Here is a 17,860-nt window from a genome sequence, read left to right on the forward strand (position 1 = left end):
TTTAGCAGCTTCAGTCAGCCAATGGGATTGGAGAATGACAGAAAAGAAGTCAGAAGGAATTGAAAAAGAGATGAACATGGTTTGACGGATTTGTTGACGTGAAAAACACCAGACTGATCCTTTAAATTCTCTCTAGCTTCATTTTCCACCTTCCTCTTCCTCATCTTTTTCTCTCTCTGTGATGAGTATCTACAGTCTGAATCACAGCTGTCAGCATCATTACCCTGTGTGGTAACATTACTCCACACACACACACACACACACACACACACACACACACACACACACACACACACTGTCTGGCCTGTGAGAGTTTCATCTTCTCTGAGACTTCTCAGGACAGAGGGAGGGAGGAGCTGCAGTGCAGAGAGCGAGCAATTGGGTGAGAGACACTGGAAGAGCGAGGGAGAGAGTGAGCCAGCGAGGTAGAAAAGTCCCAGCGTCAGCAAGTTGTATTGATTAAAAACTAACCTTCCAGTCTTCTCCTCTATCACTACGGCACGCACACACACACGCGCGCCCACAGCAATAGAATTTCAACGAGTCAGGAGTGCAGAGAAACCCTGCAACACACGCTGAAACTATTTACCTCCATGTGTTTTATTGAAACGTTCACCATATGTTCAATATTCAAAAACAGATTTTGAAATTGCATATAATTTTTGTGTATTGTGAAGGTGTATGTGTATGTGTGTGTCTTCACTTTAAATCAATACCTGTGTGTGTGTATGTGTGTGTATGAAAAAGTGCAGAGCGGGACAGGACAGTGAAAGCTATTGAGAGAGGATTAATGTAAAGACAGAGAGGGAGGGGGAGAACGGGGAAGGTAGGGTAGGTAGGGAGGGGATGGAGGCTGATGCGTTCGCCTTGGCGATGGTAGTCACGTCCCGGGCCGTCTGGTTGTCCCGAGCAACCAGACATGATGTAAGGCGGGGATGAACTTGAACTCGGCAGGGGCATTGAGGAAGAGGAGGAAGAGGAGGGGAAGATTCATGAAACATGAACGATGCATCTTTGGCAATCGATACCGGCCTATCAGAAATGGATTACACACACACACACACACACACACACACACACACAGTTTGGTGATACTGAGCAGATAGAAAGAGTTGAAAACTCCTTATTGCACAACATGAGACCAATAGCCTACAATGAAGTGTTAAATATTAAGAGGCGTTCATACCAAACGTGAGACCAATTTTTTGCGCGACCAAATTACACAAAAAATCAATGCAAAGATGCAACCTTGTCGCAAATTCTAGCAAATGTCGCGACTGATGCGAATGAGGCTCAAAGCCAACACGAAGACCTGACACAAAGCCAATCAGTGCTGAGATTCTCCTTGTGCCGCCACTCGATATCAGTAATGGAGGCTAAACATATCGGAGTGGTCCGTGGGCTCCTGGAGCTCTGCAACTGTATCTTACATTTCATACAGGTTTGAAGGAAATATTCTCATTATATTTAAATCCAAAATAGCAATCCTTCGTGATGCATCGAGAATCGTTTAATAATCTAATTGTGACGATTCCCACAACAACTGGCTAAGGTGTCATCTGAAATTTCCCTTGAAGTGCAAAATGTCTGAAATGAGTTGAGGTGTCAGTTGGTGTCTAATTTATGGACAGATGGGTCAAACAAGCACAGGACTTTCCTCCCTTCACACCACTCTCCCAGAGCTATACGATAGTATCTTACATTTCATACAGAGACCGAAGCAAACTAGAAACCAGACTGTCTGTGGAACAAACAACAAGGTCGCTGCCGTATTTATGTACGTGTTTACGGAGCAGCTATGGTGTTAGCATAGCCTAGCTCTGATCGATCCGACCACCATTTCCAAAACAAGCATTTTAAAAGCCGACGGAAATACACATGAAATTCACAGAGCACCTCTGGTTGATGATATGAACTCATTTGGTTTCCTGCTATATCTGAGACTTCCACAACATGTACAAAGCAGTGATAGTGGTTATTTCGTGTCTACATGGTGTGAATGCCCCATTACAACTACACAGGAAATTAGTATTTTCCACTTAACGTGGTGTTTGTTGTCAAAACTTGAATCGCCAGTCATCTCTGAGATGAGGTCACAGCCAGGCGTTTCCTATCATACCCTGCATCTTGCAGTCGGTGGAGAGCAACTGTGGAGCCGGATTTACAAAAACTGCAGCAGCCTTGATCTTGATCTTACATGAAGTTTGTCCTGAGAGTGGCACTACAGATAAGGTAATGTGGTGATCAAAATCAAAAGGGCTCCATCCACTGGGGAGCAGGAATGGGATAAGGACATTACCTGAACTTCCATGTGTAAAATCGCCGAAGTGCAGACATTTGCACTTGAAAAAAAGATGGTGAGAGAACTTGAGAGAATTTGTAAAAAGTCATGGTTTGTTAGGACTGTTCGATCGGAGGTAGGCTATACTAACACTGCAGCTGCTCGATCAACACTTAAAATAATGTAATCGAGGCATAAATGCTTTGTGTTTGGTGTGAATGGACCTTTAAACTTTCAAACTTTCAACTTTACTTGACTTGCAAAAGCATAAAGAAGTGCATAGAAGTACGTAGCAATGACTTTTGTTGCATTGATTTGTATTTTGTGTTCTGCTGTAATATTAAAGGGATAGTTCGGAATTTTGGACATAAGACCTATTTTCCAAGTGAGCTGGTGTGTTCGAGACGTCTGGAGACGTTTTCAAGAAATTTCATTCAGTTCTTCTAGTTGCCGAGTTTGCTTGTGCTATGGCTAGCGCAAGTCAATGGTTCTAGTTAGACAGGCAAAGCCACAATTACGCACCGCGAACCCGGACCACTGCTCTGTCCGGAGAACTGAAACCCTCGGACGCGTTGCGGGGATTCCCTCCGGTAAATAGACACATGAACACCGCCGAATAGTCGGGCCTCGTGCCCTCAGAGCTGGGTGAAAAGCCCGCAGACCAACACCGGGCAGCGGGTGGCTCCGCGAATCCACACATGCGGACTCTCCGTTGGACTCAAAACGCGCCGCCCGAAATACTGCCCGTAAATAGGCAATCGAACCGGGACGAATTGTCGGGACTCATGCCCTCAGACCTGGGTGAAAAGCGCTTGGACCTCACGCAAACACCGGGCAGCCCAAGGCCATGCGAACCCACAATTACGCACCGCGAACCCGGAACTCTGCTCCGTCCGTAGACCCGTAAAGCCTCGGACGCGTTGCGGGGGATTCCCTCCTGGCACCACCAGTTCGGTCCCGGTTCTCAGCTCCAGCGGGGGCTATCTCGGTCTCCACAGACGCTCGATCACGTTCTGCCCTTTGAGCATCCCTCTTGCGCAATTCTTCCTCTGTATATTCAGGCTCGTACAGGTACGGTTGGGTGGAAAAAAACTCCTCATCAGAGTCTTCAAAAGTTTCAGTATATTCTCCAAAAGTGTCCATTTCTGTGAGATTGAAGAAACTAGCACTGCAGGCTACTCTGCGTCTGTAGCAATGACAGCAGGTAAAAAAACTATTATAGAACCGGTAACTTATAAGTGCTAGGTGATATAACTCCGCCGCTGCCATAGCCTACTAGGAAGTATGACACGCTACTGCTGCTGAGACATAAATCTTTAAAAATGCAAGGTTGGTTTTATTTCAAACATTCTATCAACACATATGTACATCGATAGTCTGCCGTTACAATGGATTTGCCTCGGGTGCACTGTGGAGTGGGCAAGACTGTTTTTAATGCCTGTCTAGCTAGAACCATTGACTTGCGCTAGCCATAGCACAAGCGAACTCGGCAACTAGAAGAACTGAATGAAATTTCTTGAAAACGTCTCCAGACGTCTCCAACACACCGGCTCACTTGGAAAATAGGTCTCATGTCCAAAATTCCGAACTATCCCTTTAAGAGCAAATTTAATGACAATCTATAGTTATTGTTAGTGAGGGTGAGATGTCTCATTCTGCCCCAAATAAGTAGCTAAGACTCTGGGCCCTAGTTTCGTGGCGCAGCGCAGGGCGGCGCAGGGTGGCGGAGCCGGCGTAATGCAAGTTTCGACCTGCGCAGCCTTGCACACGGTCAGTTTGGCAGTTTGGTGGATCGCCTGCGCCAAGATGGGTGTGGCGGCGCAGCAGGGGGAGGCGTCACAGATTCAGCTTGGCGTAGCGGAAGTTTCGTGGCAAAAAGCCTCGCCGAGACTTCGCCGAAAGCCCGCCAGCTCCAACCTGGGGCCCGTTTCACAAAGCAGGTTCAACAAACTCTGAACCTAACACTGAACTCTGAGTTGACCAACTCTGAGATGGGCAACTCTGAGTTTTCAGTTTCAGAACAGCGGTTTTGAATTAGTTCAGTCAACTCTGAGTATGTAAACTCTGAGTTACGCGCGTGCCTGCCGACTCTATAAAGCCATCATCAATGGCGCTCCGATACTACGATTCACCATGGCAACGGGGAGAGCGTCATTAGATATTACTGAGTGTTTATGTAGAAAACGAGCTCATCCTGAGAAAGCGGAGCAACGTAACTGCAGCAAAGTAGCGATAGTTGGCGTGGCAGACAATTACTGCCCGATCTAATGTGTATAACTGAATGAAACAGTCTATTGATCTAAAGGTAATAAGTCTTTATTTTCAGACTTGCAGAGCAATACTGTGGTGGAATGGTTAGCAACGCCGCCCACGGTGCAGGTGACAGGGGTTCAACTCCCGTAGTTCACAAAGGAGCGCACTGAATGAATTCTCATTTTCATTGGGTGTAATCCCCCCAGGCACAGAAAGAAAGTGGCGTCAGTTGAAAATTAAGCATAAGAATATTGCGCAAATACGTTGACTAAGGCATATGATATTAATCATATTTCACATATTAAACAGTAAATATAAGCAGATATTTCAACACAGAAATGTACTTAAACATTTCATAAATCTCCCGTTCGCAAAAACACTAGCTCCGCAAAGAATCTGGTTGCGGATTATGTCCGCGATATGAAATGTTGAAAATGTCGGAGAATATTCTTTAGATAATATCTAATGTGATTGGAAGGAAAGGTAATCAAAATCCTCTCCTGACGCAAAGCTGCTAGAATCACTTTTATTTCCATATCGATTAGGTTGACGATGAAAGGACGGCACATTTTTTCAGAGTTGGTTCAGATTCCGGAAAAAGGCGGAGACATGTAGGGAGAAACTCAGGGTTTGTTGAAGCAAACCTGCTAGCGAGCAGGTTAGGTTCACAGAGTATGTTACCCGGGTAACTGACTCAGATTTATGCTGAACTGGCTTTGTGAAACCGAAAAACCAGAGTTTCCCTCATCTCAGGGTTAACTAACTCAAGGTTTTCACTAAACCTGCTTTGTGAAACGGACCCCTGGTCTACTCTCGGCGCAAGGCGCAAATAAAGTCCATTCATTCAAGGCGAATTACAGCTGGCAGAGTGGAAGTTTGGCTGATGGTGCGCAGTTTAAATGCAATAAATAATCACAACAAACACTATTTAATGCAACTAATTGAATCAACATGTGAATGTAGGCAAGGCAAGGCAAGGCAACTTTATTTGTATAGCACATTTCATACACAAGGCAGACTCACAGTGCTTCACATCATAAAACAAAGTGAGAAGAAAAAAAATAGAAGAATTAAAAGAAAATAAGAAAAAATTTAAAAATGCATTACAGAAAGAAAGGAGAATAAAAACACATTTGCAATAATTAAAAACAGTGCAGACATTAAAAGATTTAGCAGAAAGCTATGGTGAACATAAAAGTTTTAAGTCTAGTTTTAAAAGTGGTCAGAGTTGGGGCAAGTCTTACATCTTCAGGAAGTTTATTCCACCCATTTGTTGCATAGTGACTAAATGATGCTCTCCCGTGATTGTTGTTTACTCTGGGAATCACTAACAGATTGGTCTCAGAAGATCTTAGTGGTCTAGAAGGCTTATGTAGTGGGAGCATATCAGTGATATACTTCGACCCTAGACCATGTAGTGATTTATATGTGAGCAGGAGGATTTTGAAATCAATCCTCTGACATACAGGGAGCCAATGTAAGGATTTAAGAATTGGTGTAATGTGCTCACATTTTTTGGTCTTTGTAAGAACTCTGTATATCTATATCTATATAGATTGTCCCGTCCCGTCCAGGCGGACACACCCCGTCGGTGTGGCGCAGGTGCGCTGAATGCTGACTGCGCCTGGTCTATGAAACTAGGGCCCTATGTATTTACATAGGCTATCAAAATATTTGATGACTCATCTTGAAATCAGGGGGTATAATCCATTGATGTGTATCCAAGCTAACCACTCCATTACAATAAAACAGGTTATGGATCAGTTTCCAGCACAGCAACTTAATGGTTTGGATGTCAAAAACCATGAATGGAGTAAATGTTTTGCTCCCCTCCTCTGAACAGTCCTGTGCACATGGTTCAAATGACTCCTTGTCAATGTGTTTTTCTGTTCTCTCCATAGTGGTACCTGGGATAAAGACACCAGAGGCCCCTCCCCCCTCCACTCAACTGTACGACAGATCGCTGCAGCCTCCTCAACCCTTGACCTTTGATGCCAGCTGTTACAGAGTCCTTTCTTGCCCCGCCCCTGCAACCCTCCTCCTCCTCTGAGCCTGACTCCACCCCCACCAGCGCCATACCCAGACTCAGCAGCATCAGCATGGCTATAGCGGATGAAACGCACCCCAAACACCCAATCTGTAAACTATACGTCCCAGTCTTCCCTGTAGACGTACAGTTCTTTTGTTGATGTCCATTTATAGTGCCAGAACCCACACCCCTAAGCCGGACCAGACCAGTTTTTTGGGAACCCAGAATGGCTCAATCACAGAGCTTTACCTCTGGAGAAAATCACATACCCAGTCTCCCATTATCCTCTGCATCCAGTGGACTGACAACAGTACAGTGCCCTCCACCCTCGGTCCGACTGCCCCATCCTGGTGGATTGTGATGGCTTTGGGGTTGCCTTGGTTGGAAGGATGGGCTGTGAAGAGATGAAAAGTGTTAGCTGGCACCCCCGGCCTGAACCCTCACACACCTCCTGGGATGGACTTGACCCCACTCCTGGTTGGTGGCACGTCAGGGAGGGAGGAAGTTGAAAAGGGTCTTTCCAAGGACATCAACCAATGCTTAATGGAAAGAGCTGATCTGATGGAGAGGTGATTTGGGCAAAAATGATGGATGCCCCGTCTTTTTCACACTCAGAACATGGACTACAAATAGAAGAATGGCGGGTTCTGATGGGGGAGTTCAGGTGACGGTGGGGTTAGAAATATGGAGGAAGCAGGGGTTTGTTGATGTGAAGTGTTGTGACCAGATGCTGGTGGATCCAAGCTTGTTTTTCTGGGAGGCTTTGGCTTCATGGTTCATTGATATTTCTCTCTTAGCTGTCATTTCAGCTGGTCCCCTCCTATTCCTCCTCTATCCATCCACCAGTCTGGGTGAAGCTACAGCATACTAAGGGTGGGCAGAAAGCTCTGGTGTCCGATACACAGCAGGCAGACAGGAGACAGATGAGTGACTAAAACTTTACAAGTGGAATATTGATCATGAGGAAAGTGCAATTTTGTTGACTAGCTGTTGGATAGTTAAATATCTTTGTAAGATAGCTCATTGAAAACGGTTGATGAAAAGTATATATAAACTATATTTTTCTTCCTAGTCCGCTCACACCTCTGGGACTCTAAAACATTGGGGTACAAAAGGCAACACAGCAACTAGAAACCATAGCCTTGTGAGAAATAAGGGGAGCTGTATCCACATTCATTGTTTATTATTTGCTGTTTGTTCATCTTGTAAAGCAACGGAAATCCCTTTAAAGAAGTATCATTTGAAACAATCACTTTTTAAAGCATTACTTGCAGCACAAGTCTGCTTATTATTTTGAAAAGAAAAAACGCTAAGTGATTAACTCATTTTAATGAGCACTTCAGCTTACTTTTTCTCATGAGGCAAATCAGGAGAAAATATAACGAGTGAACTTAGCTGAAACGTAATCATGTTTTCTCTGGTTTCTGCGAGATAATCTTTCACAGGTGTTACCTGGTGATTGGCTGGGTCTCCTAGAGGTCCTGTCCGATCAAAAGCACTTATTCCTGCAGTTGGCCAATAGGCCATGAGTGTGTAATCAGGGGGTGTGGTTTAGAGATAAAGAGGCAGAGCAGAGGGTAACTCTCTGGAAGCTTTCGTCCATGAATAGACAGCCGAGCGCTTCACATGCAACTTACCATTTAATTGAACTTCAGTTTTGTTTTTACTTTCCTCAACTATATATATTAATATAAACACACAAATGCGTGCACGCACACACTCACCCACACACACAGACACACACACTCTTAAGACCATCCAGCGTCGAACAAAAGTGAATTTAAGTGAAAAAGTAAAAAAAAAGAAAAAAGAAAAAAAAACTGCATGTTATAGTGTTAGTGACAATTTTTTTCCATAGATGATGTAGTTAGTGAGTTAAAGACACTATATTGTAAACCCAACATCAGGCACTTGCCAGCAGCCGTCGATTAGTTTGACCCTTTTCTATTGCTCTCCTTCACAAACAACCAGCTCTCTTCGCTTCTCGGCATCGCTCCATTGGTTTTATTCCTACTTCCTTCCCTTTCTTACATTTTTCCTTCAGCAACAGATCAATTCGTTTCAGTTCTAAGACCTTCTCTCTCTTTCATCCGTATGTTATCAAATTGCATGAAAACAATTGTTCCTCATCAATGTGCCTTGAGCTACAGTCCAGTCCTGAGAGGTTGCACAAGATCCAATGTGGAGTGTTTCACTGTTTCTTCCTTTTTTTCCTTTTAATTACTTAATTCACCACCTCCACGCCTGAGGTTTTGTAGGTAACTGGAGCGATTATTGTCAAAACATTACAGCTAAAGTGGGAAAGCTGTGAATATCCGAATCACTGACTCTAATCTCTGAGTTTCATCTCAGGCCTACGCTGCACTGCTTTCTGTCCCCCTCCCCTACCTGCAGCCCTGAGTGGAGAAATCCCAGGTGAAATCCACACCAGCTACAATCAGGTCAATAACCTCCAGGTACATTCTAACAAATTTTGTGAAATGAGCACCAAGTCAGAGGTTATGTGATGGTGTCAGGACTAATATGAAGAAGAAAACCTCACGTAACAACAACATGAAGTGTGCATGAGATTTTTAGCTGTTGCAAATAGGGTGACCAGATGACTGACTAAAATCTGTGTAAAAAAAAAACAGTATAATAAAAAAAGAAGTATTCTTTCCTGCAGACTTTGCAAAACAATTTTGGACCTTTTAAGGCAGCAATGATGTATCATCCACACTTCTCACCGATACCTGCAGGAACATATTTTGGCTTGATGTTCACTGCTATGCATTGCCGCTATGCATATCTGTTTATCAATTTGTGACATTACTGTGGATAACACCGAAATAACGTTTCACAATTCAGTATTTAATGTTGTATTTGGCCAGAACTAATGAAAACTCAGGTTTAGTCTAATCAAGAGGACAGCATTCAGGACAGCTGTCCCAACAGTTAACATTTAGCCACAAATGTTTGCTTCCAATTAGATAACCTTTCAGTTTAGCTGCTAAAATGATTAATTCAAGCTAACTGTTTAGTGGCTTAACACTTTGGGTCAGGTTAGCGAACTGTTCAGTTTAACAACTTAAACTCTTAGGTTTGGAAATTGAGTTTGTGTAAGATGTTCAACTTTCATTTAAATAATAATAATAATAAATAATAATAATAATAATAATAGGATATGGATTGATATGAAAACACATTTTCTCACTTTTGCTGTTGTTGGCAGTTGATGACATTGTGCTCATTTCACTAAAATTTGTGATGCTAGTATCTTCATAGACCAGACGGCGCTTATACCTGCCCAGTAGCTGTTATAAGCCCCCCCCCCACCTTCCCCTATCCTTTGTCTGATGGGATGATATTTGTTTTTCTCCAAACAGTAAACACTTTAATTTTCAAGTCTTCCTTTTTAATCTTTGGTTGGTTGCTTCTTATACATTTGTTCTCAGAATGAACAACAAGGACATAAAATATGCAATACCTGCTTGCACTCACTACGTACCTATTTTATCTGACGTTGTTTATTGAGCTTGTTTTTTCTTTCTCTTTACGTTCAACCAAAGTTAGCGTGCACATGACTGGCATTGTGCTCCATGGTCGTTCCCTAAAAATTGTGAAGCCAACTCTGCACCAACGCCTCAACCAAGCTGAGCAACCATTGCTCGGTGAATACTACTTCCTTACTTCCTGTTTTGATAATCTATCAGACAACCAGAATATAATATTTGGGGCTCTCTTTCCGAAAGGTGTTTTTAAATTGTCACAAGCAAGCCTTAAACAAGTCCAACTTCTTCTCCATCCCACAGAAATGTAGTCAAAAACATGTTTGATGACGTCCAACATTTTAACCACGCCCTGCCCCGCGGCAGAGGTTTCAGTGAATAAATTGTTTACCTCTTCTGTGTTCAGTCCATCTATGAAATTTAACGGACAGTGACGTGACGCCGTCAGCTGTGATGGTTTAGTAGTTCCGCTTGTGTGGGTTGTGTTTCCTCTTAGTGTGACACGTTTGTTTTGTCTCTGTTCTTGCCTACCCTTTAGCCATGAGTTGGGCATTACTTCCTTAATTATCTGCACTAAATACGAAATAAATGACAATAGTGAAAAAGTACTAGATTAAAAAAATATAGCTTCCAGGGCTGCAAAAGAGCGAAGGGAATAAAAAAAAATTGCACGGACATGTTTTTTTTTAAGTGTCACAAAAACCTTGTGAAACAGCCTAGCATCTAATCAGCGACTCTTGGCTGTGTTGTGTGTAAAGTAATGACAAAATTGCACCCTTTTTAAAGAAAGAAAAAATGAAAAAGAATATAAAAGCAATAGTTTGGGCAGCGTGTTTTTTTTGTTCTTGTGTTGTGTGTGTAATTTAGTTCTGGTACAGCAGTGAAGAGACACAGAGAAGAGTTAGCTCTTAATGGACGGGAGAGCAGAGCAGCAGGGCCACTCGGCCAGACTGGGAGACGTGTTTGTATGTTGTATAGTTTTATTAATTACACTGATTTTAAAGCTGCCCTATTTTATAATGCAGGACTTTTGTAACATTGATAAAATGAGGAAAAACTAGTGTTGTGAATTTTCTGATTGTTTGTATCGAGGCCACATTACTAGAACTGGTTTGGTTTGTTTTCAGGGAACTGGATTTAAGTTGAAAACTTTCCTGTTTCCATTTTTCTTTATTTTTTCTTCATTTGCTTTCCTTTTTGTATGTATTTAAGAACATTTCCTCTGTTGGTGGTATAGCATATTCCTGTACTTAAAAAGTACAGGCGCTGTGGTGTTAAGACCATTGTAAATGGATGTTACAGTATGCTGTATGTTTTGAAGGTTATTTGTTGCATCAGTGTTGATGAAGCTACATCTAGGTAATTCTGAGGAAAATTGGTAAGAAAAGCAAGCGTTTTTTTATCCATTTAAAAAATTTAGTTTTAGGCAGGAGACGATGACATAGCCAGCCAAAGGATGCCCCTACTATAAATGCATCTCGGCATCTTTTTTTGTGTTCACCATTCCATGCAGGAAAATAAACAGCTTGATTATGCAACATGATTCTTTTTCTTTTCCATGTTTCTTTCTTCACTGTCCCCACAAGATCACTTCCTCCTCCTCCTTCTCTTCTTCCTCCTTCTCCAGCCCTCCATGAGCCTGGAGGTCAACTCTGATCTCTGTCATTCCGCACATCACACTGCATCACATTCATGCAGCAGAGTATTGGCCGAGGAATGGCAAGCCACCAAGACGAAGGACTTCCAGTGTGATCAGAGTTTCTGCTCATTTCCTATATCCCCCTCCAGTTCTACCACTGGGGAGATATTGACTTTCACTACTTAGATATTGTGAAGATTATGAGGCTCCACCTGTGAATATGGGAGGAACAGTCTAACATCTAAAACCTTGTCTAAAATGTAGCAGCAGCTCCTTTAGGTGTCCTCCTTTATCTACACTTAATGTGTTCTTCCACAGTACAGATTCACAATGAGGACTGCAACCAACAATAATTTACATTATTGATTAAGCCAGAGAAGGGTGCTATGGGAAGGCAGGTTCCAAACAGAAATACAGAACAGAAATGTCAGATAAAGTACAAAAGAAATATGGAAGCAAACATCTGTATCAACTCTTGTGCATGTTACCAATAGAAATATGCATCAGCTTTGAAACAAACGACGTGACTGAGACGTGTCCATTTAAAAACACATTTTTTAAAACTGTCATCTCATTATGGTTTTGTCCGTACTTTTTTTAAACCCACAAAATTGTAGTGGCAAGACACCAAATACTGCAATGGGGGATATGTGTCTAAAATAATGCTTAAAGAATGGTATCATTTGATGAAATGGTGAAGCCTTCAGAAGCATCTTGGGTGTGAATATTTGGAACAAGCCGAAATTACATGGCTTTAAAGCAAGGGGACATTTAAGGGTAGAGTTTAAAATGTATTAAATGTATTTGTTTGAGTTGACTTTGTCACAGACATTTGGAGATGTGTGTCAGGTGAACATGCAAACAGTCCAAATTAAAATAGTGGAAGAAAGCTAAATAAAAATGAGCAACAACTCAAATCCTACTGGAAGGGCAACCTTTGAAGAGCTCCAACTCACCGTGTGGTGCTGGTGGTGTGGTGGAAGTTGAGGAGGGGCTGAATGTGAAGCTGACTACACCATTCTCACCTCCTCCACAATGCCATCAACAGGCATACAAATCAAAGCAAAGGCTAAGAGAATGGCCAGCCCATCAGGCTGAACCAAGTAGCACCATGATGCTGATTCACAACAAACAGGGATTTTTCCACACTTGTAAATTAACCAAAAACAAATCTGACAAACCCCCTCTGAGCTTCTAACCAGCCAAGGAATCCTGCAGCTTCCTCCATTTACCCTGAATCTAGAACACTCCAAAGCTTGTCCAACCAGCAATATGAGCGAGAGCTGGAATCAAAGACTGTCTTGAAAAATCCAAAAGAGAAGCACTTGCATTCCTCCCCTCCCTACATCCCCTCCCTCCTCTTGCTTCACCCCCTCCCTGCCAAGAGTTCATTTTTGGATTTTGCCTTTGAGGAATTCTGCCGCTCCATCTGGAAACAGGGTTGAAGGAAGACCAATCTTTTTTATGCTTTAACACGTTTGTTGTCTTCACGTCACCACCTCCTCAGAGACAAATCCATTAGGCCGGACCGCTCTGCCAGTTTGAATGAGAGTCTGGAAGTAATTGAGTAATCTTTGAACTGTGAAGAGAGGCAGAATTCTTCAGGCTTTAGACCAATGTATATTTAATCCACCCAAGTACTTTCACTCACTTTAGTGAAGTATGTGAATTATAGCAACACTGAACGTACAGTACTCGTAGAACAATCATTCAAGGAACAGGGAGAGCTTCAGTGACACCTGAAATCCGCCTCCAGCTGCATTTGCTCTCTCCAAACTGAATGAAAATTGCGCTGTTCCCCTTGTTGTCTTGGGCAACAACAGAGCAGTAGGAAGACATCCTTCAGTGCGACGAGCTGTGGAAATTAGTATAAATGACATCACTTTGGAGTGATGAAGGAAAGTCATTGGACAAGAAGGCAGGTACCACTGAAGCTGCTCTCCCACTCAACTGTAATGAATAACAGTGTCACTGCTCCTTTGCAAAGATATTTATTTATCCTGTTGCAAAACCATTACATGGTGCTAAGTGTTAAACCAAGCCAGTGATGAGGAGGTAAGCTGGGAAATGTGACAATTTGAATTTACTATCATCATGCTTCCTGACAGCATCTCAAAGCATAGCAGTCTAATCTGCATGAGAACTATGCACTGACTTAAAAACAACCATCCACACGTGCACGCGGCTCACATGTGTGCGCCGGCCCACGTGGACTTTGGTATCTAACTTTGTGGAAAAGTTCAGCCTCTGCCTTCTTTTACGATCAGTCCTTCCGTTTCCAGATCCCAGCTTCTACGGACCGAACGAGTTATACGAAAAATCTTAAAAATAAATGAAAAATAAAAACAAACCAGCATATTACATGATATAATGAAAAAGATCAAATGTAGTGCCTGTGAAAACCTGTATTATAATGGTCTTCTGAATACTGAATACAATAATTGTTTGTAATTGTTGAAATTTCTGACCACCAGTAGCCTTTGCTGTCTGTCAGGCCCCTCTGATTATAGCTAATGTACAATTATCATAAGATATAACTGCATGCTCTTCCATAATCGCCTAGTAAACTGTTACGAAGATAAATGAGAAAAAATATTCAAAAACCAGATTGTTCTGTTATTGTTTTGATTCCTCTCTTTTCTGTTCTGACCTCTCCCTGTATGCCTCAAACCTTTTTCTGCTCACTTCTTTCATCCTCTCATCCTCACACACGGGACTCTTTTCATCCCAACATGAAACCACAGCCACGGTTTTCTATCACATGTTGGTTCATTGTCATTGATCTGATGGGAGTGCCACCATGATGACTGCCCCGGGGCGATCAGTGGACTGCCGCAGCCTTGCAGGGTTTTAATCCGACAATCTCCAGCTAACTTTTAACATCAGCAAACACCTGGTCTGGCCTTCCCCGCCCTCCTCTCTCCTCCCTCCCCTCACAACCATTGACCAGCAGGCTCAGAAATCTCTGCATGGCTCTGAGCGAGTCCTCCTCCTCTTCCTCCCCAGGCAGTTTCCTGCAGGACACCAAATCGATGGCTTCGGCCTTTTTCTGCAGTGCTCAGCACTATCCAGGACAGAATCTCCCTCCTTCCTCATCGAGCCTCCGCTGCGTCTCCCTTGGCAGGACTTCAAACGAGCTGCCACTCCTCCAGGATGAGAAAGGTCTAGAAAAAAAGAGGTAGCCAGGACCTGGGAGACTCCCCCTTCCCTTTCCCAGTCTCAGGCCAGCCGGGGTCGATTGGCTTGTCTAGCTCACCTCCAGTGGCTCCTCTCTGTTTTCGACTTGCAGCCTGTCGATGCAGCACCACTCTTTGAAACTAAACAGTTTCTTCGACTTGTGCATCTCTTTTAGGCAGAAAACTTTTAGGTTGACAAACTTTGTTGATGACCAGACTGTTTTGGGCTACTGATTTTGCTTTACATCACTGCTAAAGATTTTCCAGAGCATGTTGTGTAGTGTTTAATAAGCTTTCTTGGTGGGCAGGGTATTGTCTAAAATTTTAATGATACTATCACAACCCTTTAACATTTGTTCAAAGTCCTCAAATGTTAAATGCTCTCTGATCTAAAGCCCAACTGAAAAATCCCATAGGACAATAAATCAGCAGGTATTAGCTATGCTAATAACAAAACAACAATGTCAAACAGAAAATCGCAGATATATTTGTAATTTAATTTCATAATCAAAATAAATAATTGAAAATGACTTTCCTGAATGCAATGTATTTAAAAGTATAAAACACAGCAGCATGCAATGGAACTGTTAGCAGTGTACATGACCTGTAGTAGATGGACTGAAACATGTAAAACCATTGTCAGTCCTTTACAATAAGCAAAATAGAATCCAATAGAAATCTTAAGCATCCAGCTGGAGAGAGCCCTCTGGAGGCGATGCTAACTGTAGCTGTCCCATGACAATCTCAAAGAAGGAGAGCTTTACTTTCCCCCAGAGGGACGCCGGGAAAGTGTCCCGCTGCAGTCTGAGTTCATTCACATCATAGCTCCGTCCTCACGTATCCCAACGTCCCTTCTCACTGCCCAAACCACCACAGAAACCAGATGACATCCATCATCCTGACCACAACCAGATCGGTTCCTCCATCATCACCCAACCATCAACCTCCTCACCTCCATCCTCACCCAGAACAGACTTAAACCTTGTGCCTCTACAACTCTTTTATGGGACATGGCAGTGTTTTCTGCCGCCGCCGTCGCACCGGTCCACGATCTGGTGTTACACTTTTGTTCAATGATAAGTAGTTTCCATCAGTTGTGTCCAGCGTCATTGTTGTCCACCTTCTTTGCACTGACTTCTCTGACTGTCACTTCTTCTGTCGTCTCTTTGTTGTTCTGTTCCTTTTTCTGTTCTTTGTTTTTTTCATGCTTTTTCTGTTCTATCCCTTTATGACTGTTGTTTCTGTTGAACTGGTGAAGTGTTGGCCCATCTCTCTCGGCCCCATTAGTGAATTCATGTCCACGCAGACTCAATTTAATGGAAGCAAGATGTGCATTTCCTATGCAACAACGACAAAAAATAAAGATGCTAATGCTCTATCGACCGTATTTGTGTGTGCATTTATGCATAGGGTTGTCCAGTGCTGATGTCTCCAGAATGTAATATTTCAAGAACGAAGATGTCTAGCAGAATTTTACTTACTAATTTACTATTTTACTTTGCTATAGTTTAGAAAAAACCTTTCATGCTTAAAGTCGTAGAAGGTTTCTACAGGTGAACATGTGATCAGTTTTGATCATGTGGTAGCATTGTTTCCTCTGTTTTTCAGTGAATTCTACATTTAGGATTTAAAGAGCTACAACAGTTTGGTTTATTCACGAGGTATAAGATTCATTGGACTATAGTGAGGAAAAGTGGCTAACATTGTGCAGGACTTAGAGATGTCTCCCTCTCAGTTTAACACACAGTTTAAACTGAAGAAAAGATCCATTAGCTCAGTCTGGACTCGAGGTGGTTGTGGGTAAAGCAAAACAAAGTCTTGGATGTCTTCAGTTGATTTCTGTTCTTTTAAGATGTATGAAAACATAATTAAAATTAATTAAAGTTACACTGCAAATAACCATGGGAAATGAATTCAATCACATCACTTGGAGCGATGCTTCTCAGGATTGATGCAGCTTGATAACTTGGTTGATAAAAATCCCACCGACCTCTCTATGGAGATCAAAGTCTGTGGGTGTGTGATGGCAGAGTTAGACCTCTGTATCTGGCTGTTTCCACTGTTCAATCTGTGTTTGATCTGTGTTGTAACAGAAACATTCTCCCTCTAATCCAGCCAGATCTGCTGATGTCAGCCATACTCATGCACACATAAAGTCTGTGTGTGTGTGTGTGTGTGCGTGTGCGTGTGGTATTGAATACCACTAGCACACCGTCTGTTTCACAGTGCAAAGATTTCTGGGATTTCACCGTGTCTTGTGGCTGAAGGAGAGAAGCCAAGGATGAACGAGTGAATTCGTTTTCAATATTTGGACCACTAAGAAGAAAAAAACGAATTTAAGAGTGCAAAAAATGACATCACATTTGGGTATTTAGTGTGCATCTCCAGTAAAAAGCCCATGGGTAGGGACCATGGGCGTTGGAAGCAAAAGAAAATGTTGGTTGGACAATTTTAGGTCCTCTCCCGGCACATAGTAGATGCCATTTCCTTTATTCTGATGCATACTAAGGTGGTTTGATACTTTTATCTGGCTATAGCATGAGAAAGAAATATTTTGTAGTGATTGGCTCCTGTCAGATCACATATTTGAAAATATTAAAAAGTTAAAAGTACAGAGGATCTATTTATTGTTGCATGGAATTGCAATTTCTGTTAAATTATTTTTTTTATTGATGTTATCAAATCAAAGAGTTAAGTGGAGAAGACAACTATAGTTAAGAGGAAAAAAGCCTTAATTTCATTGTATTTACAGTTTACCCTCATGAATATGTCTCTTGGTTAAGACTGTTTTCGTGTAATACATTCTCCAAAACTAAACTAAACTATATCCCCGTTGTTGATTATTCCTTCAGTATTATATTGGTCCTAACAACACAAGCTAAGCTTCCATTTAGAGCTAATTTTCTCAAGTGAAAGAAATCAACATCATGGTAATAAACTACAATATATGTTGAAAACCAGTCACACTTAAATTAATCAGAAAGGGGCACCTGT

General features: G+C 42.3%; 1 protein-coding gene across 4 annotated transcripts in view; it reads left to right on the forward strand.

Annotated features, from left to right (window-relative positions):
• nfia (nuclear factor I/A) overlaps window positions 1-16,248 on the forward strand; it is a 189,903-nt gene extending 173,655 nt beyond the window's left edge. For all 4 annotated transcript variants that reach the window (XM_084011573.1, XM_084011572.1, XM_084011574.1 and 1 more), the window contains one exon: window positions 6,436-16,248. In XM_084011573.1, the coding sequence (XP_083867699.1) occupies window positions 6,436-6,450 (15 nt within the window). In that variant the 3' untranslated portion in view covers window positions 6,451-16,248. The remainder of the gene's footprint in view (window positions 1-6,435) is intronic.
• The last annotated feature ends 1,612 nt before the right edge of the window (window positions 16,249-17,860 follow it).

The sequence above is a fragment of the Eutrigla gurnardus genome (genome assembly GCF_963514095.1).
Source record: "Eutrigla gurnardus genome assembly, chromosome: 6".
Taxonomy (NCBI): Eukaryota; Metazoa; Chordata; class Actinopteri; order Perciformes; family Triglidae; genus Eutrigla; species Eutrigla gurnardus.